This window comes from Dicentrarchus labrax, unplaced genomic scaffold (assembly GCF_905237075.1).
Source record: "Dicentrarchus labrax unplaced genomic scaffold, dlabrax2021, whole genome shotgun sequence".
Taxonomy (NCBI): domain Eukaryota; kingdom Metazoa; phylum Chordata; class Actinopteri; family Moronidae; genus Dicentrarchus; species Dicentrarchus labrax.
Window position 1 is genome coordinate 21,752,623 of NW_026136718.1, and position 27,524 is coordinate 21,780,146.

Sequence of the window (27,524 nt, forward strand, 5' to 3'; positions counted from 1 at the left end):
TTACTTTTGTTTACTTCAGTCGCCACACAGTTCACTGTTGTTTAAGGGAGACGGGGGTCGGGGGCGGGGGGCTTTATGTCTACCCGTTTGTACTGTTAGCCCAGCAGAGCTTATGAACAGCCTTACCCGCTGCAGGCGCTCTGCTCTGGGTAGCTCATTGGCGGCGAACCCCCTGCACAGTTGCCCTCCGGGGAGTGCTTTGGGTGTGGCGTGGGTTCACCCACGAACAATAATGTGTACGACCGTAGCCTATCTTGTCTTAGCTGTAGCATATTTTGGGTTATAAAATAGGCACAAAAGACAAGACGAGAGGGTGTTTTGAGTCTGAGAAAGGGCTGACCAACCGCTCTCAACCCCGATGCCCTGAAATTATTCAAATGAGGCAAAGTTTCAGAGCATGAGCTGGAGAGGTTCCTCCCATGTTCAGCTGCTAGGTGTTTGTGAAGTTAGTCACTCACAACAACACTCACATTCAGCAAGCTGCTCTACATGTGCCTTATAACCGTCTACATCCATTAATGTAATCTAATTTGCCAATCAATAACATCATTTTAAATGAGTGATAGTCTTCAATTAGATATTTATTTCTTGTAACCCTATGCCAAACACGCTTTATAATTCCAAAAAGCATACAGGCCAGACGTTTATCATTATTTGGGCAGTGTCTGAAGGTATGTTGACCTTTTCATGTCAAATGAATCTGTGACAATGTTGGTCTGATAAGAGTGGTCAGTGCAACAATCTGCTCAAACTTTTGGGAGCTGTCCCACCACACTTCACTTTATCTGTCGTTGTTTCCTTAATTTGTGAGGTCAGGAATATGTAAAGATAAGTACATGCGCTGGAGGCACGCACACTTGCGAGGGATAGCTCTATTAACTGTCAAGCAGAATTCATTATAATCTGAATTTACGCCCTTTTCACTATTAGGCTGCCTTTTTTCTCTGCAAACAAAGCCTCCCTCTGCTCAGACCTCCTATCTAACACACTCTTTGTCAGTCTCCTGTGTGACGTTGCTGTTGCGAGCAACCCATTTTAAAGGGCTCTAAGGAATGTTCCATATCGATATTTAGTATGGTTGTGTGGAGCTGCTGTTCTCGACACTTAACATATGACCCAGAGGTCGCTGGTTCAGACTCATGACTGGCGTGCCTTAACAGTGCCGTGGTGTCGTGTTAGGCAGTAAAGGCTGCTCATTTGGCTTCAGTGTTCTCCAACAGTAAAAAGATGCAGGATGTGTATTCATTAGGTAGTGTCGAGGATCGCTGTGGTACTAGTTCTGAAGGCATTGGTTAATTTAGTGGTTTAATAATAGTACAATTAATTTTAATTTAAGCCCAAAAGTTGAGATGAAACAATTATTTCCAAATGCAGGAGGTCTTCACATTTACTTGTTCTGACTCAGGCTAACCCCAGGAGAGCGCTGTGATAGTTGTTATAGTGTACCAGTGAAAGTTTGACCTGCAGGACATGGACAGTGGGTGTGAAAGGGTACATCTGAAACGTTAACCGAAGCAGTCTTACAAGGGCTTAGGTCTTAATCCAATACAGTATGGTTGATTCAGTATTCTATCCAGTGTGGAGATTTGCACTGTTGTTCTAAAGCAACACAAGTCCCATCTGTACTTCTATTTACAAATGTTGCAATGACTTATCATTGTGTGTTTTTGGATTCATCCTGTTCTTCCTCAGAGCGTCACGTTGCATATCTGTTGCTTGCCAACAGTAACAGTGTGAGTGCCCAGAGGATATGCTAAAGCACACTTGGTTGGGAGGCCGTTCTTATTTTCAGTCACACCACTTTCTGTATAACACATAATTATCTACGGCTGAATGTTTTGTCGTTGCAAGCATGTAAGCCAACAGCTGAAAACATTGTGATGTCGCAGTCAGAGGGAGAAACTCGTTCAGAGGATATACCTTTAGGATTCAATTCCAGTTTTCTATTTCTGAATCACAATATGTGCTTGGATAAGACTCCCCTCATTGCCATTTGAGCACCAGCTACTTTTTAGACACCGTCCCTTGGTAACTCTACATACCACCTCCACCTTCTGGGCTAAGCTAATCCCAGAGATGCCTCGTGTACGTGGGCCCATCTGTTCAGCACTGTGGTGTAACTGCTCTGTCCAAGGCCTGCAAATGTGATTAGTTAGAGATTACATCTGTGTGTGTGAAATGAAACTCCCCTTTCCGAATCAGAGCTGTGTGTTTACAAGAGAAAGGGATAAAACACTGAAGCACGTTTGCGTCATCAAGTTCAGTCCCTGGTCTTTCTCAGGTTATATGTCTCTGCTCTGCATTGCGTCATATTCACTACACAGTTTATGTGAAATGTTTCGGTGCAAGCAAGTGTGTAACATATAGAGCACAGCATACTGTTTGACTTCCTCTCTGAGTGAATAATTTTGTAGCCTCCTTCTGAGTACTATACATATTCTAGAGGCGTTTAGGTCCGCATCAAGCCTTTTCTCTGTGTGACCTCCAACCAGTGCTGTTGCTCAGTTGCCAGGGTAACTTTATGCGTGTGTCTGGCACATCCATTCAGCACAGATGGAACTGCGAAGTCACATGTCGTCACACTCTTCCTCTGATGCCTTCCCAGCCTCGGCTCTGTTGCCACCAGTACAAATACAAAGCTAGTTATCTGTGCTCATTTTCTGCTCCGGTTTTTTTGTCAACTCCACACAGTCATCCAACTTCTCTGTTACTACAGTGAGTAGTATAAAAGATATCTGAGCTTGACAAGTTGTTTTGGAACACTGATAATACCATTGTGTGCGATTGTGTGTTTGATAAAGACTTCTTATATATGAGGTGTTTCTAATGTTGCTGGCAGTCGGGTGAAGTGGGTGTTGTAGATGTGAGCTTGGCTAACACCTGACTAGCTGACTGCGTGCATGTCTGTGTGCGAATGTGTGAGAAGGAGATAAAAGACAAGGATAATGCACGTCCTAGCTTTCACTCATAAATATCAGAGGCAGGCACTATGTTTCACTGCGTAGGTTGAGCAATGGGCCTTTTTTGTTGTACACAGAACAACGTTTTGAGGAAGTTGTGCAAAGCCACCTCTTCGTGTTGTTATGAGTGTATTTACCATGTGGTTCCTGCTGTGTTGTAATCACAGCTCTTGTTTAGAACTAGTGAGGCCACCGAGAGCAGTTGGGACACTGACAGAAGACCATACACACACACTTGTGACTGATGGCTGACACTCTCTCTCACACACACAGACAAAACACACCCTGCTAAACGCACGCCACAATAGGCCTGGCGGCGGCAGGAGGCGTGCCGCTTTTTAGAACATTTTAGCCTGAATTTAACCGCTGATGGGAAAGGCTCACACATGAAGGACTGTGCAACGGGTGGACTACTGCACAACCATACCCCTCTCTCCTCTCTAGTTCCTAGCTCCTCATTTGTGTTAGTTTGCTCTCTGTTTCTTTTTCTCTGTGCTTTCTTGTGAGTGGGATCTGATGCTATTTTAAGTCCTGTGTTGTCCGCCTAAGATTCGTTCTGTCAAATTATTAGGCAGTATCCCTCACAATGTGTTGACATATACTACATTTACAAATCCATTAGGGCTGCCTCTAAAGGTCGACTAATCGTTAGTCCCTGAGAATAATCTTATCCGACCCGCTTTTCGTTATTCGGATAGACGCAAAAAAAGCAAAAACGTCACTCACAACTCCATTCGTGAGTTTTAAACAGCAAGACTTGTGCAATGTTATACTGTCTCCTTAGTGTTTTTTCCGACACATTAAGGATTATTAGCGCATTTGCTGTTAGCATTTAATAGATAAAATATAGATATATATGCATTTAAATAGGGATGGGGCCGATCCGATCCAGTATCGGGACCGATACCAGCGTAATTCACATATCGGATTTTCCCGATCCAACCTGCAGAGATATCCGATATCCATGAGCCATGTCTGTGCTTTTAACGATGTCTGCTGAGACGACTCCACAAGTGATTCCTGCCGGCCAGTCTGCTAGCTGGCTGCAAACTGTGGAATGGATTTCCTGAAGGAGGAGCGGCTCAATGAGACAGAGTTATGACACACGCCCCCGCCAATGTCTAATAAGGGAGAAGTTCCACTCTCGGTACACTTCTGTCTTCTGAACTGTTGCAGTTCCATATGAGGGCGCTCACAGGATGAGTGCAGAATGAATGGCGGTCTATGGAGCCTCAAAATCCACTTTTCTCAGGATATAATTTTTTGTCTAGTAATTTGAATGTTGCATTCGAAAGGGGATGCAAAGAAATTACACATTGCTGGGTGTTAGATTTTTTAGAGTCACTTATTTGCTTTAAAAAGTCTTTTAAAATGTCAATGACATCATACACAACGTGCGGCCAGAGATGCTGCTTTACGGCAAGCCTCGAGTCACTTTGTGCTTCTGCGCTCTGCACTTCCTTTTCCCTCGAGGCATCGACACAGCTGACACAGGTTAGGCTCTCCCTGTCAATACACGTGCTAGAAAGAGTTTTTGTTTTGCTGTTTTAAACACCACGCCGAAATATCTATGTCCCGCTTCGGATGCCACGATGCCTTCAAGCGGGATCTCTGGTCGTAATCAGTCCTTCACTGACCAATCAGCGTTCATTAGCAGAATGCTACAACAACTCAACCTGTAAGAAATCGAAAGGACATAAGTACTTGTTCATTCAACTTTCGACCTATAACCCATGTTGAACTTGCAAAAACTACAATCAAATCTGAGATTTCTCAACCACAATCAGGTGAAACTCATGGGCGATCGCCCCCAGTGCAACTCTGGTGGAACTGCAACCAAAATTCGGTACAATGGGACTTAATAGAGAGTGGCCAGGCTCTCCGTAGACGGGCTCTACCCCCGCTCAGGAAATCCATTCTGCTCTTTGCAGCCAGCTAGCAAAGCCGTGATTCAGAGAGGTGGAAGCTCCCTCGCGTCGTACAACACTACGAACACAATCAAACATTTAGAAAAGCACCACACGAAAGAGCACGAGGATTATTGGGTCAAAATGAGAACCACCACTTGATTGTTAAAGTAGTATTACAGTTCTTACACGATACAGGGCTATATATGAAAATTTGAAGCAGTAACATTATCCTTAGAGTGACTTTCTGAGGAGGGCAGTAATATGCCTAGAAGCGTCTAAACTGCTGGAAATCCATATGAAGAAGAAGAAGAAGAGCAGGGGCAGAAAGACAAAAGGAGCTGTCAGGAATCACTTCTGGAGTCATTCCGAAAACAAGGTAGACTCCAGGCAGACAACATGAAAGCTAAAGGGATTAGTGTGTGTGTGTGTGTGTAACATGTTTACACTTATTGCACTTTTCTTATATTTCAATTATTTGACATTTTGGAAATTTAATAAATATTGACATGACAATCAGCTTGAAACCCTTACAGTTGCATATTTGTTTCCAGGATGGGATTTTTCCTTTTAATAGGATTTCCTGTTTTTCTGACTTCCTTTTCTGACCTTATACTTACCTCAAGTTGCCTTTTGGGACATACATGCATACATACGTATCATACTTGCCTGTTGAGGAGTTTATTTTAGCCTCATATAAAATCAACAATAATGATAATAATAATAATATTAAAGCAAACAGAGCTCTGGTACCGGAATAGTATCGGTACCGGCCGATATCCAAATTCAGGTATCGGGATCGGATCGGAAGTGAAAAAATGTCGATCGGTGCATCCCTACATACAATAATTTAATCAATATCATAAACGACTAGTTGTCTAATTGGCTTTAACTAATGACTATTAGTTGACTTCCAAACTCTTTAGTTGGGGGCAGCCGTAGTATTTTATCCTGAAAAACTATGAGTTAATTCATGAAAAATCTGAGGACAAAACAAAACTTTTGGTACACAAGTTTCTGATGCCCTGTGCGATTGACACAAATTGGTTAATTATATAATAATTAGGTTTAATACCAAGCCCTACTTGATCACAAACAGCTCGTCACACCCAGCCTATGGGCGTTGGTATGGGATTGGTGTGTCAGGTTGTAGGTGTGTGGGGTCCTGAGGTGAGGGGTCAAAGGTTAGGTCAGGGACAGGGCTATAGTAAAAGGGCCCAGCCTTGAAGCCATGCAGAATGTCAGCTATGAGGTTCTCTTTCCACCTGACACTTTCAGGCTGTCTTTTGCCTCCTGTTTCATGTGGCATTTTAACTTTGGAACATTCTCACCAGAGGAAGTTTCATTTGAATGTGGAGTACAAAGCAAGGAAGCAAGGCCCTCCTTAAAAGAATATGGTAAGAGAGGAGATTTTTATGAAATGTTATGATTTGCAAATTAGAATAGTATAGTAAAATGAGTGTTAAAATCATTAATCTGGATTTAAGTGTTAAGGTTGAGAAAGAATGCTTGTGGGCTTCAGATAGGGAAGAAAGCACTGGTTTACCCTTGTGGATATAAACACTACGTGTACCAAGTAAGTAACTAGCAACCCAGTGTTTCCCATTAATTACCTAGACTATGGCACCCAGCTGTAGTCTAATTTCCCCCGCCATAGTTTCATAACAAACTGAATATAGTTTTAAATTTCTCTCTAACATTGTGCACTCACAGTACGAGTATCCGCATTGGACTAACTAGTGGACAATCTCCCCTCGCTCTGCCCTTCCTGTGCAGTCTACTAACAATCGTACTGATCTAGTGCGGACAAGGTAATGCAAGAATGAACCGCAGTAAACACGTCAGCTGTTGCCGATATCATTTGTTGCGTGGGTTTCGATCGTTAGGATAGGCTCCGCCATTAACAACGAGCATCCATCACACATGGCTCAAGGGGCAAGCCGGTGTATGACACAGACCAGAGTAGATGTGTAGGTGTGTGTGTGGCTTGTGTGGACAAGAGTTATGTTACTAAAGGAAAAAACAAGGTGATTGAATTAGTCAGAGAGTTAAGTAGGGAAATAAGTAATATATAATATAAGTAATACATAATAAATAAGTGTCTTTCAAATAATTTTAATAGCTTAATATCCCCCCGTCCCCGCCACACTTAAACTGTTATCCTGTGGGAAACACTGCAACCGCACATATTTCCAGCATCATCCATCACGCCACTACTCGTAAACGCCGTCCTCTGGCTTGGACAAACATATCTCTAGCCGAGCATTCAACAGCATTTAAAACATGCCTGAGCTGTAAGCTGCATGATTGCTGCTCTCACTACACTGGACCAATGTGTGCGCTCAGGTATTTTGAGTAAAATGGGTGTTGGGATTATCGTGGTGTTTTGTTCTACAGATACAGAATGAAGACCAGGCTACAACCCCCCTGTACATAAACAGAGAGATGCCGCACCCTTCCACTTCCCCTGCATATTGTCCTGATTGTCTGTATCAGTGCTGGAGACAAGGCATTGTGGTCTTACAACAAACACAGCCTCATCTATCTGTCTAAACCCGGACTGTTTTGGCTTGGTAGTCAAACTGAGAGCCTTGGCTATGTCATGGAAACTTGTGAACTTGGTCTTGAACCCTGCCAAAGACAATAGATCAGATACAGACAAACATGATTCCACCTCTCTTTCCTCCTCTCTCCCCTTTTGCTCTCTTGCTCTTCCAACACTTTCTTTTGCACTCCTTCCTTAACATCAGACGAACCCGTCTCAGGTACAGTATATTAATCCTCCGCACCTGTTGTGCCCTTACATCTCGTTTTTACCATCCAGCACCTCTTCCATGAATGAACAGTGATGATTCACTCCCCAAGCACATGCGTTTCTCTCGTACCCAAAGAATCCATTTAGATTCGTGTGACTGAGGCAACCCGTTTCCTGTCGCCATTGTCAGGTTTCCCACAGGTCGGGTCTTGACATGCACACTGGGACTTGCACTCACATGCCTACAGTTACACACTTCTTTACATCACCAACTGTCAAACTGGGTGTATTCATTTCATTCACACAGTTTCTGAATTCAAAGTGGATGTCATCTGACCTTACATAAGAGTACTCGCATCATTGCTTATTCCAGGCAAAGCGTAAACAAAAGTAGCACAGACTGTACTACACACGGACTGTACTCAATTCAAATGTAACAGTAGAAATGTAGGTTTACGTAATGTTGCACAAATCTTTGCATTAAGTTTCAGAAAGAGTGTGTATTTCCTTTTCAACTATTACTATTTGAATAATATAACTACCTTTTTGAGTACCTAACTCTTGGATCATTATGGCAGTACATTGTATCTTCCCACATTTATACAGCTGTTATGAATTAATTTGGTTAACAGGTGGAGTATTTGTCTGCTCCGCATTTTTAATGTTTGATGTTGCCGTAAAGGATTATTTGCACTATTTATGAAAATTCTTATTTTCTGGCATTTTTTGATTTTGAATGTGCAAATTTCTGTAAAAACAAGTGACTGGTATAGCATAACCTGGATGTTTATTTGGTTTCCTTTTGTCTCACAGAATCTGATAAAGCTGGGAGGGTTGGAAGGATTTGGGAAGAGAAGAGGGAGGGCGACATTGCTGCTGGAAACAATGTCTTTCCTATTTTTAGTCAATAGATTAATGTTTAGTAGCACATGCATCCTGTCTGTACTTGTCCTCCGAGAGAAGAACAGAGGCTCGAACCAGTTGTATCTGTCTTGGGCACATATTGTAATTTGTGTGTGTGCAGACAGAGTAGCCCCTGGCCATGCTGCTCTGTGGGAGAGGGAGGGTCAGAAAAGGGGTGTGAGGGGCTCATTCAGGGAGCGAGGGGATGAGGGAGAGGGGGAGGGGAGCAGTGCAGGCGTTGAAGAGATACAGCTGTTTTCTTCAGTCTCAGCTGTTGCTCCTCTTCCATTAGATGAAGGCTCCCTCTCCCCCTCTCCCTTTTTCTCTGCGTACACACACCCTAACTGGAAGAAGCACACAGTGTAACGTTGTTCTGCCTTATGTGAGAAAGATGAAAGAATCAATCTCTCATAGCTGCTATCAGATGGGAATAGTAAGTATTCGCCATATTTGGGAGGCAGCCATGGCCAGATTAGGCAAAACTCTCTGTTTTCATGACATTTTGTTGTTGTTGTTTCTTCTTTGCTCTTTCCGTCTGTCTCTTATCTGCCTGTTTCTTTCTCTGCCATGGAGTTTGATTTTCTTAAAGGATCTAACAACATTTTCTGCCTTTTCTCCTTCCATATCTCTCTTGTGTTTTCCCTTGACCTCTGTGTGTGTGGGTGTCCTGTTTTATTCCCCCATGTGACCTCTGACCTAGTGAACTCTTAGAGCAAACAACTGTGTGTATGTGTGTGTACGGGTGTAGTTCATGTCCCTCTCTGACCAGCAGTTTCGGTTCTCGTTCTGTTGGAAATGGACTCTTATTCTTCCTCTGCCTCTCCCTCCCGGCAGCGCTCCCTTTGTGTTTTAAGTTGTAATTGGACGTTTTATCAGGCCCTGGAGACAGGGCAATGCCATGTTAGAGGAAGTCATGCATGCAGGTGTGTGTGTGTGTGTGTGTGTGTGTGTGTGTGTGTGTGTGTGTGTGTGTGTGTGTGTGTGTGTGTGTGTGTGTGTGTGTGTGTGTGTGTGTGTGTGTGTGTGTGTGTGTGTGTGTGTGTGTGTGTGTGTGTGTGTGTGTGTGTGTGTGTGTGTCTGAGAGAGCATGTGTTAAGCTGTATGGGAGGCCTGTTATCTCAGTTTTTGCTCAGTTAAGCAGGTTCAAAGTGACTCTGGATCCAAACTAATCTTACAACAAAATACAATACAACAGTATCAGAAACACAGAGGTTTATTCTCAACTCAAAAAAGTTTCCCTTTATCTTGGCTTTCCTTTTTATCTTGTGAAGAGCGTATTCATACAGAGGATATACAACTAACAATAGCTTGCCTACAGTGTGTTTGCTTTTAAAGCCACTGCAGAGTCTGAGTTTCGTTATTGGCTGGTGCACTTCTCTTTTGGGTCAAGTATCTGAGCAGAGTAGGCCAACCTAAAAGAAGACAGAATAACTTGTTGGAGGAGGATGAGGTCATTGTTGTATTGAATCTGGGAAATGGATGACTTGAGAGATAGTACTTTAAAAAAAAAAAAAAGGACAGATAGTACAGTACAGCAGGATGAGAAGCACTCTGTCTGTTTTTTCCAGTAGAGCTGCTCCCCCAACTTTCTCTAATCTCATTCTACCTCATAAAACTACCTCTTCAAATGTTAGATCTCAGTCCAACTGCAAGGTTGGCTAGACCAATGAGCAAGCAATCCTCCCACACAATGGCTATGGCGTGTATGCAACTGGGATCAAATGAGGAGTGTTTGTTGGAGAAACGTTAAGACCTTATGGCCATTTGGCTGATGGGAGCAGGCTCATACAGCCGGGGGTTTGTCTATTAGTCTCTACCGTAGCCAGTTTCCGGAGCCAGGATGTACAGAGTTTTTCCTTTCTAGAAAGAAGGTATTGTTGGACCAAGACTGTGGGTTTTTATGTGTGTGTGTTTGTTCTCTCATAATTGTATGGTTTGTCAGGTTGTAGCATGCAATGTCTCTTAAGTGTGTGTCTCACTCCAAAGCCCTCAGGGCCTAGTCCTGGGAAATGCTGCCTGTCTGCCTTTGTGGTACCCTCAAGGTGAAGGTGAACGAACCATAGTATGAGTGGCAGACAGAGATGGAGATAAGGATGTTTTACTCATACACCATCAGTTTGCTGAAGCAGTGCTTTTAGCTTAAAGAAAGGGAGGCTGTATTCATCATTATGTTCTAATAATGATGAATACACACGCACACATTTGATCTTATTCATATTAACAATGAGAAACTTTAAGTTTTTCCTTTTTAAAGTGTGACTCAAAGACCTTCATAACCCGAAGAACATTAGAACAAAAAAAATGCTTAAAAACTGAACACTGGACATCAGTTGTTGAATGAAAAATATGATTTAACAAAATCGGTGTGTAATTATGGCCGTTATGTAAAGTGACCCCCTTTGTTTTGGGGGACAAATAGTAGAGGTGGGAATCCGAGGAAACATATTATTTGATTCTATCTCTATTTGTATCACAATTTGACTTAAAACTGATTCTGAATCAGCAGCAGCATCCATTTGCAGCCAGTACTGGTAATTAACTTCTTCTCATGGCCGATAAGCTGACTGATAATTTAACATTTTTGTATTTTAACAAGAGGTTCATAACCTGTAGTTTGCTATTATCAGCTCTATGTATCGGTTATAGTTTCATTATCATAATAGACAGTAATATAACTTTCACATTGTCAATATATTATTGCCCATCCCTATTTTTTAGTGTAAAAAGCAGTTACAGGAAGTGTTGTACTTGCATTAACATCATGTCAGCATCACTTATTCTCCGTGGTTTCAAAACGTCCTTGTCACTTTTGCAGTTTTGTGTTGTTGTTTTTAACTAAACCTTGTTGCCTGTAGTGTTGCACGGTGCACCGATACTTCAAAAGTATCGCGATTCTCGGAAATTAAAAACGCCACGATTCCTAAATTTAATAGTATCGATACTTTTAAGAATGACCGTGTTCCAGATTTGTAAGAGTCGTATTTCGTGTTGATGTGTGCAACACATGCTTCCAGTGCCTCCCTATGGACGTCTGTGTTTTTTCTCCTCACGCACGCAGCAAAGAAGCTGCAGCTGTCATGTGACAAACACTGTAACGAGATCGCTGCATGTGCGAGCACAAGTGGTACTGTGGCCGCCGGTCCACGACTGGTAGAAAAAGATGACGCGAGGAGTGAAATATGGAAGTACTACCTTGCTGACAGTGAGGGCAAAGCTACCGATTCATCGAACCTGGCGAAACACTTGGCCGACAAGCACGCCGAGTTGTACAAGGAGTTTGAAGACCGACAGGTTAGTATGTGAAAGATAACACAACCACGCTCATGCCCTTAAATAAGTCAAATGAGTAGGCTGTGGTTATTTTGTGAGAAGTCACTATTTTGCACCACCGTAGTTTGACGATGCTATCTAGAGAAATAGTAGGCTAACTATGGGCATTATCCTCATGGCTAACCAATAGCCTGCCTACGGCTAATTCAACATCTCTGAAAACGCAACTTTCACAGATAACTTTAATCATTTGCAAGCTGCTAAAATAAAGCACACAAAACATCAGCTAAAATGATCTATAGGCTATATGATTATAATCAGAGCATGTGCATGTTTGTCAGTGATTTATGTATATTGGGTTATTGCAGCATTTAAAGAGCACAGATCTATGCAAAGGAGGTGTATTTGTGGAACGCCTTGTAAGAAATTATGGACTCAAATATAAAGTTAACCATCAAAGAAATCAGACATTGAAGTACAGGAAACATTAGTCTATATTAATCCATATATCACAGCTTGAATAACATTAGGTTAACTCATTATTTCCTATTATTAATTATGGTAATGTTATGGTTAAGTAAATGTTAGCAGTTATCACTATAACCACTGCATATAGAGATGCTAAGTTAGTCACAAGTTATTGTTACTATCACACATAAACTATTTAGATCCTCTGTTATGACAAATTTATCACCATCATATTTTAAATATTTCCATTTTCTTCTGCTACAGAAAAGTATCTAAATCGCAATTCTTGACTTGGTATCGGTATCGAAACAATAATTTTGGTATCGTGACAACACTAGTTGCCTGTTTGGGGAAAAAACAACAGGCTATCTGACTGTAAACATGCTGCCTTAGATTGAGATAGGCAGGAAACCTCTGTCTGCACTAATCTGCTGTGACCAAAACTTTAGATAATATGTTTACAGTGCGAACTCAACGCAGTGTGTACAGACAACAGACTCTGAAATATGCTGCAGTTGTGCAGTTAATCATCTGTTATTCTGTATACTCTGACTTTAATGATTCAATTAATAAGACTTGTTAGGCTGGACTGAACATTTAGCATATAATGGAGGTAGTAAAGACGTTTTAATTACAAGTGCAGTAAGTTCTTCAAATTCAGAGTTCTTAAGTCCTTCTGATCATCCAGTCTGCAGCTTTGTAATGTTAGCAATAGTTGTGCAACTAATATCTGACACATTAACCACTGGCACTGCACTTGTCGCTTTGTTGCCATTTAGATTACATTTGTTCATTGAACCATGGACAATTACAGTAATACTCAAGATACTAAAACTTATTTCTGCCCAACCCCAAGGGTTAGTCTGTTCACACCTGACATTTCACAGATCCCACACTCAGGACCTTTTGCTTAAAATGTGTAAATGTTATTTTTCATTAAAGTCAGAGTTAAGTCTATAGACCATGTTTGGTAATAATTTCTTTTTTTAAATGGGGGGAAAACATTGATGCTGTGACTGATGTTCTGGATGTAGTATTCCAAGATACAAAATAGCAACTGATTGATTAATGTGATTAACATAATAATGTACAACATATATATGTATATATATATGCATTTTCATGACTCCGGTATTTTAAAATCTTAACTCTCAGGTCAAAACAAACTTGCATGTATGCTAGGGCTGGGGGTAAACGATTATTTATTAAACGATTAATCTGGCGATTATTTTATCGATTAGTCGACTAATCTAACGACTAATTGGACGATTAACGTGAGTTAGCTAACGTTAGACAGATACGTTAAAAGCTACTGCAATCTTCTTGCTACCGTTAGATAGATCTAGCAGTGTGCACTTTGGTGGGGCTAGGCTAACCAACGCATCTTAGCTCTCTCTCTGAAACGGAGGCACCCCTTTGCCACTCGAGAAGAAGATAACAGCAAGCAAGCCGGCCATTTCAATCGAGTTGGCATACCACACCAGCACAACAGCAAAGAGCACAAATAACCACACCTTCACGTTTGGGACTAAATTAGAAGTATTCCCATACCTTCGATGATTTAGGGCGAGCTGTTTTTTTAGGACTTTTTCTTTTATTGGGGCTTTTATTGGGACTTCTGTGAGGAGGTTGCTGTTTCGTCCTCCATTCTGCAATGTTTTGGTCTCCCACGTGTGTGTGTGTAGAGCTGTGGCGAAGCGTCGACGCAGAAATTTGACGTCAACGTATTTTTGACGTTGACGCGTCGCTACAGGCCTAATGTATGCTGTGTACACAGTTTAACCCCAGAGTTGAGGAAGCTTACAGTGTGTGTCCTGCCAGTGGAGAAATGGTTCTTTAGGAGCTCATCAGCAGTCACTTTAGGATAAACATTGAAAGTGTGAGTTGATGAAAGAAGTAAAACTAACCCAATAAAGTTGCAAACCTGTCACCAAATGTTCTTATATGGCCATAACAACATGTAGGTGTTTATAGACAAATAACATCCAGTGAAATAAATACCTATACCGGCAAATCAATGTGCTTCATGACGCTGTAATGATGTGATCCATCCAGAAATATTAAAAGGATAACTACCTCAGTAGGAAGTAAAACAAAATCTCTGCTGTTTGACAAACCTGTCATCTTGCAGTATACAGTATATTGTTTTATTACCCAACCCTACATTGAGCTAAAAGCTACATAGTGCTAAATAGTTGAGTGTTGTGTTTCTAGTGGGTTCAGCACTATGAGTGACCCTTTTCATATTATACTGATTTTGGTGTTGGATGCTGTCAAGTACATCCAACATTTCATCAACTTGGCCAAATGTATACTTACCTTCCAAAGGATGGGTCAAGTTGTAGCAGAGTGTGACAGCGAGAGGATAATCATGGCATCACTCAATCTATTGAACGGTTTGACCAGAGTTACATTGAATGATCAGCATGCTATGATGGTTTTATTTGTGGCCCACTGTGCAGTAGTTTGGGCTCCTGTTTATCTCTTGCTTTCACATCTGCACGCACACCCTTGCATCATGATGGTTTTGTCTATGTCGGGCATGCAGTGTCACTTTCATCCTGAATTGGTGTTTGCTCTGTTTCCATTAGGAGGTTTTACTGCTGTGGGTTTTACTTGTGCCAATCCTCAGAGACTCATAGAGGAACACATAGAGATTGTATCAGTTTCCTCTAAACATCGCTGCTCTGACTGACTGCTCTGTTGCTTTGTATTGTTAGCCTGCCCTTTCCTTGTTAATAGTCCGTGCAGGGAATGACCACAGACATCAGTGCTGCTGCCAGCTCTGCACTTCCTCTGCTTCCTCTCTCTTCCCCCCCCACCTCACTCATCTGTCACCATGCTCGGGTCGCCTAGTCTTCAGCACTAGAGTTAAACTTGTGCTGGGTTGCCTGCTTGCTCCCATTTGGGCCACAAATCATGCTGAAGCCAGCACACACACAGACATACTCACAAACAGTAGGCCATCGCTCTGCCCACACGTGACAGCCTGCTGCTCTGGGGCCCTGCCACATGCCACTACTCACAAGCTTGCCACTGCTTCACTTCGGTTCATTTGATGGATAATCAGATACTGTTATTAAGACCTGTTGTGCCCTTGTGTTGGCTCTTGGTAGGACTAGTTTTTTTCTTTTCTTTTAAACATTTTTTTCATTTTGACTGCTGCCTCTAGTTGTAGGCAGGACCTTGGCTATTGAAACAAGAGTGTTATCTGGCTCTGTGAGAGTTGTACATACCGAGTGTGTCTGTGTCACTGGGGGATGTGCTAGGAGAAAGGACAGGAGCAGGGACAGGCCTGAACTGCTTGTCTGTAAAAGCCCGGGCTCTAATTATCAACCGGGAGAGCTGTGGGGATTGAGGGAGAAGGGGAGAAAGAAAGAGGGAGAGAGGCAAGTGTATCTAAAAAAAGCCTAATCACACCCCATGGTGCAAGCGGCTGCTACGACACAGATTTAGAACTGGAAATGGAATTTCACAAACAGGGTAGATCTAACCAAACTAGGTTTAGGTGCCTGGTGAGTGCTTTTGATTATGTGTTAACATGCATGTCTTCTGTATGTTGTTGTCACCTGATCAGAACAAGAATCAGCTGACCTGCACTTCATCACAATGCCCATCCAGCTGACAGACCTGGTGACTGTATTTAATAATCGATGCAAATTTGAATTGTTTGCGTTGAACATAAAATATAGCAGAACTACTCACTAAAATGCGGTAGTGTTCCCAAACAGGCTGTTGACAACCTCAACACGTTTCATTTGTTATTGAATAGCTATAATGTAGAAGTTGTTTTTGCGACTTAGGAAATCCCCTCCATAGAAAACCAACTTTGTTGTTGAAGAAAGGCACTAAAAGACATTGCAGTTCACTTTAGCACATTCTTTCAAACCTTGTGGCAAGGGCTTGTTAAGTTGTCCTACAATGAATCATAAATTACTATATACAGCATTTGTATTTTTACTTCATTAATAAAAATGTTTTTGAGAGTTTATGTTTTCAGTTGCTCCCAGAATCCAAGTGGGTTATATCAAGCTCAGCTCATCCATTACACTTAACTAGTGACCTTCTGTGCACATCATGTGACCAAAATACTAATTTATAAAGGAAGTCAGGCAAGCCAAGCGAGGGGAAAAAAGGAGGAAGGTTCTATTGAGGGTATTTTGAAAAACAGTGTTACCAGACTATATTATCTAAAATGAAACTAATTTTATGCTGCCGCTGGCTGAGAGCACTGGCTCATTTCTGTTCTAATTCAAGGACTGATGATGAGCAAAGAGAAAGAGTTGTGAATATACTATAAGGCTCAAAGTTAGATAATTGTATGCACACTTTCCTGTGCTTCTTCTCTTGCTTCACCCACTATGCCCTTGAGCACATGCCCTTTGGTTTTCCTTCTAGATCATGCTCATTTCCAGTCACAGACAGGCCTGAATATTCATGAACTGATGGCTCAGTGTGTTAGAGGGTAGAGCACAGTTGGTTCAGTGACAGCGTGGTGAGAGTCTGAGTAGTGTCACTGGATTCATTACTATTGATTTTCTAAAAAAAATGCTTATACTGTAAAAATGATATGGCACCATTAAAATATTTTCTTCTTTGGCATTATGCTGCTATAATAAATAACATAATATGTGCAATCTTCTTGTCTGGAAGAATCCTTGTATTTGAGACACTGAAGTATGTTTTCCTGTTCTGTGTTAACCGGGGCACACAAGTGTAAGGGTGTAAGCTATTCTGGCAATCCAAGGGTTTCCTCAGAACGATAAACCTGTTCCACGAATGAGAAATTATTATTAATGGGCTATATTAATTAGTATTTCGATTGCAATAATATTAAACGATCCATTTTACTTAACATGCTTAACAAAACAATGTGTGCTCATACTCACAGGCATGTGTTTCCTATTCTCTGTGGAAATAACTAATAGCTGCTGACTTGGTAGCTCTATTCTGCAGCTTCAGCACTGACCAGCTACAGCAACCTCAAAGGGTCAAAACTCCCAGTGGGTTTAAAAATACAGCGACCACTAGGTGGAGACATTAAATGTATTATTATTATTATTTATTTTGTACTTTATTTACTATAAGATGTGTTTACTGCTTTTAGCAGTGCAGTACAGCAGTGATGCTGTTTACAATAAAAGACTGAATGACATTTGATGACAGTTCATTTTTGGGAATTTGACTCCTGATATACAGTCTCTAGAAGTGTGTGATTCAACTTCCCATGGTTGAGTTTAGCTAACAACAAAGAAAATAACAATAAGTCATAATACTGAAGAGAAATTCTTGAGGAACAATAAGCCTTTTAATTTAATCTTATGGTTCAAACGACCATGGTGCTGCCTCTCTCCACTTATTGACCTCCAGAAGGATCTGAACATCAGCGGCATGTTAAGTGGCGGTGTGAAGGGGCCATTAGACATGTTCCCTTCACAGCAACACACACACACACAGGCACACCCACCGTTGTCCCTCTGCAGGCAGTGTCACCAGCCTCTGCTTGAACAGCCAACCTGCTGAGTGAAAGGAGTGTATATCGAACTGCTGTGACATGCAGCCACATGCTGTGTTACTGTGTGTACGTGCAGGTTATTAGAGAGTATGTGTGATCAATCCAGCCCCTCTTAGCTCCAGATCAATAGTGTTCTCCCCGGAAGGCTTGACTAGAGCCCAGGGAAAGCGAGAACCTCGATCTGGTCTTCGATGCCATAGCATTACTAAAACACCAGTGGCTAGCTCTGTGGTGATTAACAGGCTCAGATATAATCAAAGTTGGAAGTAAGGCTCTTCTTTATGTTTCTGTAAAACAGGGCAAGATAGATCATTGGAGAAACCCCACATTTCATATCTTGAACGCAAATCCTGCTTGGAAATGTTTTAAAAACATGATGCTAAAGTGGGTTAAGTCCTAACTTGTTTACAGGTTTAGCCCAGTGCGGTGTGTCCCCTTCATGTGACAATGAGGCCGACTAAAATATGAAAGATAATTTGCCTGAAAGATAACAGCTTTGACTTTGGAGGCCCACAGCTCCTAACAGTGTGAATGCCCTGATTGTGTGTGTACTATGTGTATTAAAGAGAGGCAGAGGAGGGCACAGCTTAATGGGCTGCCACATCCCTCACTGCTCAGCTCAACACACTGACCTACTTTGCCTCCCTGACTTTGGTGCATCTGCGGCATGCTTTTCAAATGCATCAAAAACCCTGTCACTGCTAGGCAGAAAGCACGTGCCTGTACAGTGCATGCATTATACAGACAGTGACAGAGAGAAGGTCCTTTTTTTTTATTATCATAAAGCAAAGTGGAGCAAAAATGTTTACTCCTCTATCAAAGGATTGAGCAGCGAGAATGCCAGGACTCCAGTACTGTGTTCATAATTATGAGTCTTACTGGGAGCGTAAGGTAGAAGGAGATTTGTGGTGGTCTCACACACAGTGGGAGCAGATTGAGAAGCGAGGCCTGCAGGGCTGCTATGTGTCAAAGACAGGCCTGCAGTGCTGCAGGCAGGGGCTGGCAAAGTTGTCAAAGCCGTTGCAGTCACACAGCACTCTGTTAATGCTGAACGTTACACAAATGTCACATGTCTGATCCTTCATTCGCAGTCTCACCTCTTGTGCCCTGATCTCACTTTAGGTACAATTCTGTACCTACCTACACACACACACAAGCTTGGTCCTTCTCTCACACACACTAAACGCACACTAATCCTTTATGTATGTGTATGTTCGTGTGGTAGCTTGTGCCTTGTGGTGGGACAGAGATGGAAGAAGTATGTATACAAAAGTAAATGAGATTAAGGCTTGGAGCAGTCTGGTGCGCTGTGTCTTTGAATGCCAGGTTCTTGCCGTGTTTCCACTTTATAGGGCCATCTGTGATGCACTGCCACAGTTTTGTTATGGCTACCACAGAATAATAAATTATGAAAGTGTCATAATACATCTTGCATCCCAGCTGCTGTCACATATCTTGATGGAGAAAAGAGAGTTCTGTTAAAAAATGTTCCTTACCGATACCGTGTATCGGCCAGTACCAAGTGCCGATCTGATACATGTGCATTACAAAGTAGATATACATTAAATATTTTAACAAGCCTATACTACTGAGCCTGTATGATTATCATCATTGTTCTGGCTCAGGTTAAACCCCTTGTCAGTCAGAATAGGGCAGGCTGATACTTAGCTATCCCGGGAAAAAAGGCTAATGGGAGGGTGCTCAGATGTAGCAGGACCCTGTTTTGTGACTAATAAATTACATTATATCAAATTGTTGTACAGACAGGCGTTCTTGTAGATACCACATTTTAGGCAGTATCTGAGGAATTTCTAATACAGATACCGGAACAACTGTAGTAAAGACAAAGGTAATGGGAAAGCATTTTTACTAGTGTATTACCACCAATAAAGTCATATTATACCATTTTGGATGGAATAAATATTCCTATAAATATTTGCCATTCTCCTTGGTAATTTACTAATCCATGCAGATAGTGTTTAGTCTGTCTCACCTGTTTCTCAAATGTTTTTATGATGGTATTGGTAGTATTAGTAGTACTACAACAGTTATTATCAAATAATCAGCTAATTATTTGCTTGATTTAGTGATTACAAAGAAAAGCAGATTATAAAAATAATACCCCCCCCCCCATCTCCACAAATAACATATGCAGTATATTATATACTCTTTGATTTGATTTGTTTACCTCTTGGAAAATATCCTTACCGTCCACGATTACAAACAGACTTCCACAGTTTAAAGACGGATACCTCTGCTATAAAATGAGGTGAGGAGGGAAAGGACAGGAGATGAGCAGCGTAAAGGAGGACAGAGGACATGCCGAATGGAGGTGGTGGAGACCTGTTTTCAGGACCACTGGAGACAGGAATGTAAAGGGTCAGTGCAGGATGAGGACTGCGTTGTCACATGCACAAATACGCCGGCACGTGCATGACGACACACAAAAAAACACTTCACATTGTACCCTTCAGTAACAAGGCCTGTTAGGCTGCCAGCGCCTTTTTGTGTTTGAACTGCTGTGTATGTGGATGTCAAGCTGTCGGGTAACACTAATAGAGGGAGGAGGGAGAGGACTGATTCAACAGCACCTGCCACGCAGTGTAATGAGTCACATTTAGCTTAACCAGCGACACATCCTCGGCTACAAGCTCCAACATGAATCATTCCACTTTCGGTCACTCTTCCTCTGTTATTCTCTGCTTCCTCCTCTAATCCCTGTCATGTCCTCCTGAAGTCTGATCCCAGTGATGCCGAAACATTGTAAGCCCGTACTAACATTCTCAGCCTTCCCTAACACACACCTATACCTTATCACTGCTGACATGAGTATGGGCATATAAACATACCCTGGACCCGAACGAAGCGATGCATGAGGACTCCACCACATGGAATTATGTCACCATAACCCAACACATTTCATCTCAGCTCGCTGTTAGAGGTGCATGGATGTTGCCAAGAGCAGACGGAGGGAGGGAAGGAGGGTGGGTTGCTCTTCTATCAGGAGCTCTGGCTAGTGAGGATTGGATGGGGATGGCAGTGACTCAGAAAGAGGGGGTGTTGTCTCTCTCTGTGTTTTTTTTGAAGTAGCATAGCTGGAGGCGTGGGCGTCGTAAGGAGCTGTAAGGTAATGAGATGTAAACTAGTCCAGGATGGTTAGGATCATGACTGACAAGGAAGCTCAGAGGGCAAACTGATTGACGGCAGACGAGCACAAACAGGCTGTTTGCCAGGGGGTGTTTGAACTGCTCAGGGTGTGTAGACAGTTGTGACAATGACACACAGACTATAAGATGGGAAGATGGTCCCTGTTAGGTTTGTGTACAAAGAGCTTTTATATTCCTAGTAGAAACATGCGTTGCAGGACTGTTGTACAACAAGTGAAGCTCTAGGCTGGTGTTTTGTTGGTCTGATGTGATCTTTGAAGGAATGTATAGGCTTGTGTCAGCGAAGGCTTAAAGTTTACTTTGGATAGTGGAAATCTTAATCCACTGTTTGTTCTGCTTTTGAGCTTTGCCCCGCTATCCAGCATGATAACAACCTGGAGGGGATGACAAGATCTTAGCCCCCTACCTGATGGCTAAAGGCCAACTACTGTCTGCCAGCAAGCTGCACTTTGTCTACAGCCAGCCAGAGTCCCACACAGTCCATCACACGCTATCTCTTAGAGTAGGGAGACACCTACTGGCTAATGGAGGTCATGTCATTTCAAGTGAAATAATAATAATAATAATAATAATAAAATAAACCCTTTTTATGATTATTATAAAAATCAGCACACTGGTTGCTCATGCTCTCTTGTTGATTGGCTTACAGAGTTGTACTTGTGCTGTTTGACAATGCCAGTGGAGTTTGGAGTTCAGGTTTCAGATTTATATTGCACTCAAGTAGAGCTGAAACAACTTAATGATTTCATGGATTTTTCGAATGACAGAAAATAAATTTTGAACATCAATTAATTGTCATTTCTTAAGCATAATTTCCTAAATTAACTGGTTCTAGCTTCTCAGTTGTGCTGCTTTTCTTTGTCTTATGTGATAGTAAACTAAATCAATGCCCCATTAGTTGGACAAAACCGATTCAAAGACGTCGCCATGACCATTAAGGATTTCACTACTTTCTTTTATTGACCAAATGATTAACTGATTACTTAAGCAGATTAATCAATAATGATCATAATAATTTACCCTGCAGGCCTAGACTTGTTGTCCTTGTCCCTGATTGGTTGAAGTAGGTGTAAATAAAATGTGATTACTGTATTTTTGAATCAGGTGAGCAATAAGGATAAGTAATACTGGACAACTGAGTTATATAATATATAATATGTTGTAGTACCAGCTCTCTGGGTATCAGTTGAGATGCTCGGGTGTTCTAACGGTCACATCTGTGAAGGAAGGTTTGCTGAAAATGTGTTTAAGGTTGCTTCTGTCAAACTGTCACCTCCATTTGTTTCTGCACTGAGCTCATTGTTGCTAAAACTGACAGAAAAGTAGAACAGACGCTACGGCTCTTGTCAATGTAATGACTGATGGTTTGTTAAGCACATCCGCAAATCAGATCAGCTATTTGATTTTTGGCTATGTTCACTTGTTATGGGTGCGTGGGTTTTCCTCATGTTCAGAAGAATCATGCTGCCTTCTTCTCCGTCTCTCCCTCTTCTCTCTCTTTTGTTCTTTTCACTTTCACACAGACCGCAGGAGCCAGCCTCAGAGAAAGACGGGACTCGATAGACAAACACAGCAATACAGAGCAACAGGCTAACCTCACGTCCAACACTATGCGCATCTGACACACAACTGGTAAGTGTGGCCTTGTCTTTCCAAGGACAGCTTGTTTTTGGAGGTGCGCTGGCAGTACAGGTGTGCCTGCAGGGTTGTATACTAAAAGATATTTGAATTTTTAGCATATAATTACAGCTGGGTATATCACAGTTAAAGAAACAGTTATGACTGTACTTTGCTTACTTTGTTAGATACATAGGAGTCCAACAAACTATATTAACTGATGTATGGCAAACTGAACAACTTTGATAGTAAAGTTGAGTTGAAGATATCTTTGAGTGTTTATTTTTTAATGGAAATGATGTCTTATATGCACATCTTACAATCTGTTCACGTTTATCACAGCATTGAATTTAAAAAGACTGTGTGTGTGTGCGCTAACTGTAGACAAAACTCCCAAGTAATATTTTACATCATTATCCTGGAGCCTCAGACAAAAAGACAAGAACCACATAGGTATTAGACCAGGAAGTAGGGTAATTACAGATGTTTTCCAACAGGCAGACTCAGAATTATAAATACAGACTGGCTGTTGCTTCCTGTGCAATTACGCACTGCTGTCACAAACGATGCGAGGAGAGTTGACATGATGTAGTGGTGTTTGCTCTAGGCTTAACAGAATGCAACTGTGGAAGGCAGCTAATGGCTCTTAAAGCACAGGCCATTTCAGCTTGAGTCTTGAGGCAGCCAAAAAGACAGACCAGCGCTCACACACACACACACACACACACACACACACACACACACACACACACACACACACACACACACACACACACACACACACACACACACACACACACACTCACACACAGAGGCCTGCATTGTCAAGTACACAAGGGATGCCTTTGCTGCCATTCAGGATTCTAAGCAGCTTCTTTTTTTCATTACTGTCTCTGTGTGTAGTCTCTGAGGTATTTTCAGCCATGGGCAGGAAGAATATTCAGGAATATTAAAATATATCAAGAGTATTAAAATATCATCCTTAATGAGCCTCCATTCTTACATTTATGGTACGTAAAATCAACAGTCATAGGTAGAGTCAGATTGGGATATTAACAGAGGTACACAGATACAGAAATTGTATTTTCGATACTTAAATGTCAGAGGTGAGATTTTTTACAATCAATTAAAGAAGACAATGAAAATACATGTGCTACATTCAGTAATTGATGCTCATGCTGAGACTACTTATTGATTATTTAATTCCCAGAGAAAAAAAAATTGAGACAGTGTTCAGAATTGATTTAATCATTTAATTCATTTATCAAGAAAACAAACAACCATTATTTGCTAGTTACAGCTTTGAATTCCTTTTTGTGTTTTTGACCTTTGGGAAAAGAAAGAAAACAGTTTTAAGACTTTGGGCTGTTGTAGCTTGTGTTGTGTATGAGTCATTCACATTCACATATTGATACTGACAGTTGCATGAATGACTCAGATGCTCAGCATCAACCAATCCACTTTAACACTTGGTACTCAGGTTTTTGGAAGGAGAACACAAGACTAACCAAGACACATGTGAATAAACCTTGTTTTTCCTGATAGGTCTGTTTACTCCAGCAGCCAGTTTGCTTCTCTGAAAATCTTGTTAGCGGTTGAAATCTGAGTGAGAGGGCCTGTTGAATTTCAGGATGAACACATTCTGCTCCGGTAGCCAGTTAAGTGTTTAATAGTCCGGTCATTGAGCAGCAGTGGGTCATAATCTTGTGTTGGATGTAAGCTGTTTAGTCTTGTGGCTCTGACCGACAGCTGCTTTCTCCAAACCCCTTTCACAGAAGATTTCTTCCTAATGCTCGGCCTAAGCTCCTTCTGTCCTGTCCTCTCTCGCATAGTAAATGACAGGTTGTGAAAGTGCACGTCCATATGGCATTCACAGGCCCGCTGGGACCGTCGCTGAACCTGTCATCACTTTCGCCACCATCTCAAGTTCAGTCATAGCTAATTCTGTGAGGTTGAATGCAGCTCAGTAGTTGCAGTAACCTTTAAGATGAACCTGAGAATACTTCAGCTAACACATTTCAACCAGTAGGTGGTGCTGCTGCCACAAGCTGAGTGATCTGTCTGCTATGTTTGCCGGTGATAATGTTCAATATGTAAGCAAAATGTACTGTGTGTGTGTGTGTGTGTGTGTGTGTGTGTGTGTGTGTGTGTGTGTGTGTGTGTGTGTGTGTGTGTGTGTGTGTGTGTGTGTGTGTGTGTGTGTGTGTGTGTGTGTGTGTGTGTGTGTGTGTGTGTGTGTTCAGAGGGCGGGCGGGCTTTGCTGAGGATGATGAATGGTCTCTTGCGATAGAGCTGGATGGTGTGGGAATGATGGACCTCCCTAATGGTCAATCAAGCATCACCACCACTGCTGCAACAGTCTCTGAGGTAAGGCCACGCCCACTCGCTAGACCTCCACCCTCTCTATTCAAAGTTCATCTTGTACACTCTTCTTCCAGCACTTTTTCATACTGGAAGCTTTAGTGTTTGATTATATTGTGACAGGATGTAGTCAAGTGTTTTTTTTTCTGCTTCGAATATTCAGTCAACAATTTTTTTTAGTGATTCTTAGCTGTGCTACCAGTCAACACGACTGGTTATTTAACCCTCTCACCCTCACCTCTCTCATCCACTTGATAACCTTGTTCTTAATGCAACTGTGTGTGTTTGTCTTCTAGAAGAGCAGCAGCTCAGAATCTCTCAGTGATAAGGGTTCTTCGGACCTGAAGAAGAGTTTTGATGCTGTTGTGTTTGATGTACTGAAGGTTACCCCTGAAGAATATGCAGTAAGCGAAATTTTAAGTGTTTCTTTCTCTGTCTGTCGTTGTCTGGTTAACCTGTATGTTTGAGTGTTTAAAAAATTAAATGTTCAGCAAGCACAAATGCGATGTGCTCACTCGAAAGAGGAGGAGATGGGATGAGAGAGGAGGAAATGGGGTCAGAGTTTGGATCACTAATAATTGATGATGTTTGGCAGTGCCAAGATGGCACTGATGGATTTCCCCTGGGCTGCCTCTGCACTTCTCATGGCAACTATGAACAAAGTAGGAGTCCCATTTAAGTGGAATTAGCCTTACCTTGTTGTGAGGGATAATGTTACTCAGGATTGTCCTATAATAAATCAAATAAAAGCATGTTCCTCACCATGTCTTGAATCTTATTTGAATGCTTTGATGTTTGTCCCTTGGTCTGCCCCATTCAACCACAAGAGGGCGCTCTTGATCTTCTTTTCCCCCCACAACTGTCTTTGTGTCACATCTCTCCCTGGTACATCAAGACATGTAAAGCAAAAGGCCACTTTTTACACCCTCACAGCCTCCTACTTGTGAGGGTGTAGCCTCTATAGCAAAAGTGTTTTAATTATTAAATTAATAGTTTATTGACCTTTAGATTAGACAATTTATGATTTTCCTATATGGCATCATGATATTGGGAAATAATATCTAATAATATATTGTTTTTTTTGTTTATTGCGGTCTGAACATAGCAAGTCTAACATCTGTTGTGTTTTGTCTCCTCCAGGGCCAGATTACGCTCATGGATGCTCCTGTGTTCAAAGCCATCCAGCCAGAGGTGAGCTGCTATCAGATCAGTGGAGAGAAGAGAGGTGTTGACGGCTTTTTTGGCTGTCATTTTTGACATATACTGTGAGAAATAAAGCAAGGGTGTGAAGTTTGTTACCGCTATCAAACATGTTGTTAATTTGGAAGGTGGGGAGAGTGTACATTTCATCTGCTGTATTTCTCCCTATGTCCCTGTCTTTCTAATTTTTCCCTTGCATAATTTCCATGTGGTTGATATCCCTGTACCATGCTGTGCTCTGATTAGCTGTGATCAGACCTCCAATGCAGAGCTACATATATGCGGAAATAGGGCATCTATGTCTCACCCAGTCTTGGACACCTTGCCTGTTGCCTCAGTGAGATCCGGTGCAATCTTATGCTCGTTTGGATTGTTAGGCCCTTCCTGACAGCAGTCATGGATAACCTGTGTTTAAGGTCAGCCACTGTGGGCTTATAAAAGCAGCATTCAGACCACACAACCCAGTGTGGTGGTGTTGGTACAGTCTGACTCCTGCTCTTGCACATACACTTGTCTCAGTCTCGGCTAACAGCACACACACTCCTCTGGCATAAGATCCATCCCAGATCCCTGTCTTTATTTAATTTTGATAATAATGTCGGAGTTTAGCGTAAATAGTTTGCTGTGTCTGAGTGGTGGAAAAGACTAAAGAATAAAGTTCCTGAGTAACTTTTCTCAAGGCTTGTCTTTTGAGTATTGCTGTTCCTTTATCCAGACGTCATTGACGTCGTCTGGACTCTAGCCCCACCGCCTTAACTGCACGGGGCCAAGCTCACTCATAGGCTACTGAAGGCTGTATGAATGCAAGCATGCTCCTGTGCTCGCTCTGGTTTGACAGACTGACCGACTGAGTGGGTTTTATAAGCCTAATGAAAATGCGTCCCTGCTTTTCAGTCCAGTGTAGCAAATTGGCAAAATATTGGCCCTGGGTGAAGATTTAAAGTGTCAGGTGCACAGGGATGTGATTATACTTTTTGCTTTAAGATGGTGGGATTTGTTTTTTGGAGAGACCTGTAGTGGAAATGAAGAGCGATGTGGAGGGCTCGGGGGTGTGAGCAAGTGAAGAGGAGTCGCTGGCCTGATTTGAAGGGGATGACTGACTAGGAGAGGAAGGCTGCAGTCTGGAGGGAGAGAAGGAGCAGAGTGAACAGTGTGCAGAGTAACCCAGCAGCATCCTGGCAGGGACAGAGTGGACTAGAGAGGCTTTTCCTGCTCTCACTGTGCTTTTTGTCTCCCAGCACTGGCAAAAAAAAAAAAAGCTATGACTGAACTAAAACTCAACTAGAGTTTCCACTGCTGTCAGTCTCCCCTCGCCCTCCTTGCAGCCTCAAGATGGGAAAAGCAGGTGTGTGTGTGTGTGTGTGTGTGTGTGTGTGTGTGTGTGTGTGTGTGTGTGTGTCT

General features: G+C 42.0%; 1 protein-coding gene across 5 annotated transcripts in view; it reads left to right on the forward strand.

Annotated features, from left to right (window-relative positions):
* ralgps2 (Ral GEF with PH domain and SH3 binding motif 2) overlaps positions 1-27,524 on the forward strand; it is a 73,962-nt gene that overhangs the window by 691 nt on the left and 45,747 nt on the right. For 3 of the 5 annotated variants that reach the window (XM_051377929.1, XM_051377933.1, XM_051377930.1), the window contains exons 2-5: positions 22,469-22,577; positions 24,806-24,929; positions 25,220-25,327; positions 26,064-26,114. In XM_051377929.1, coding sequence (XP_051233889.1) covers positions 24,870-24,929; positions 25,220-25,327; positions 26,064-26,114 — 219 coding nt within the window. In that variant the 5' untranslated portion in view covers positions 22,469-22,577; positions 24,806-24,869. Of the gene's footprint in view, positions 1-11,645; positions 11,817-22,468; positions 22,578-24,805; positions 24,930-25,219; positions 25,328-26,063; positions 26,115-27,524 lie in introns of those variants that run through there. The other 2 variants (XM_051377931.1, XM_051377932.1) reach the window with 2 other exon arrangements.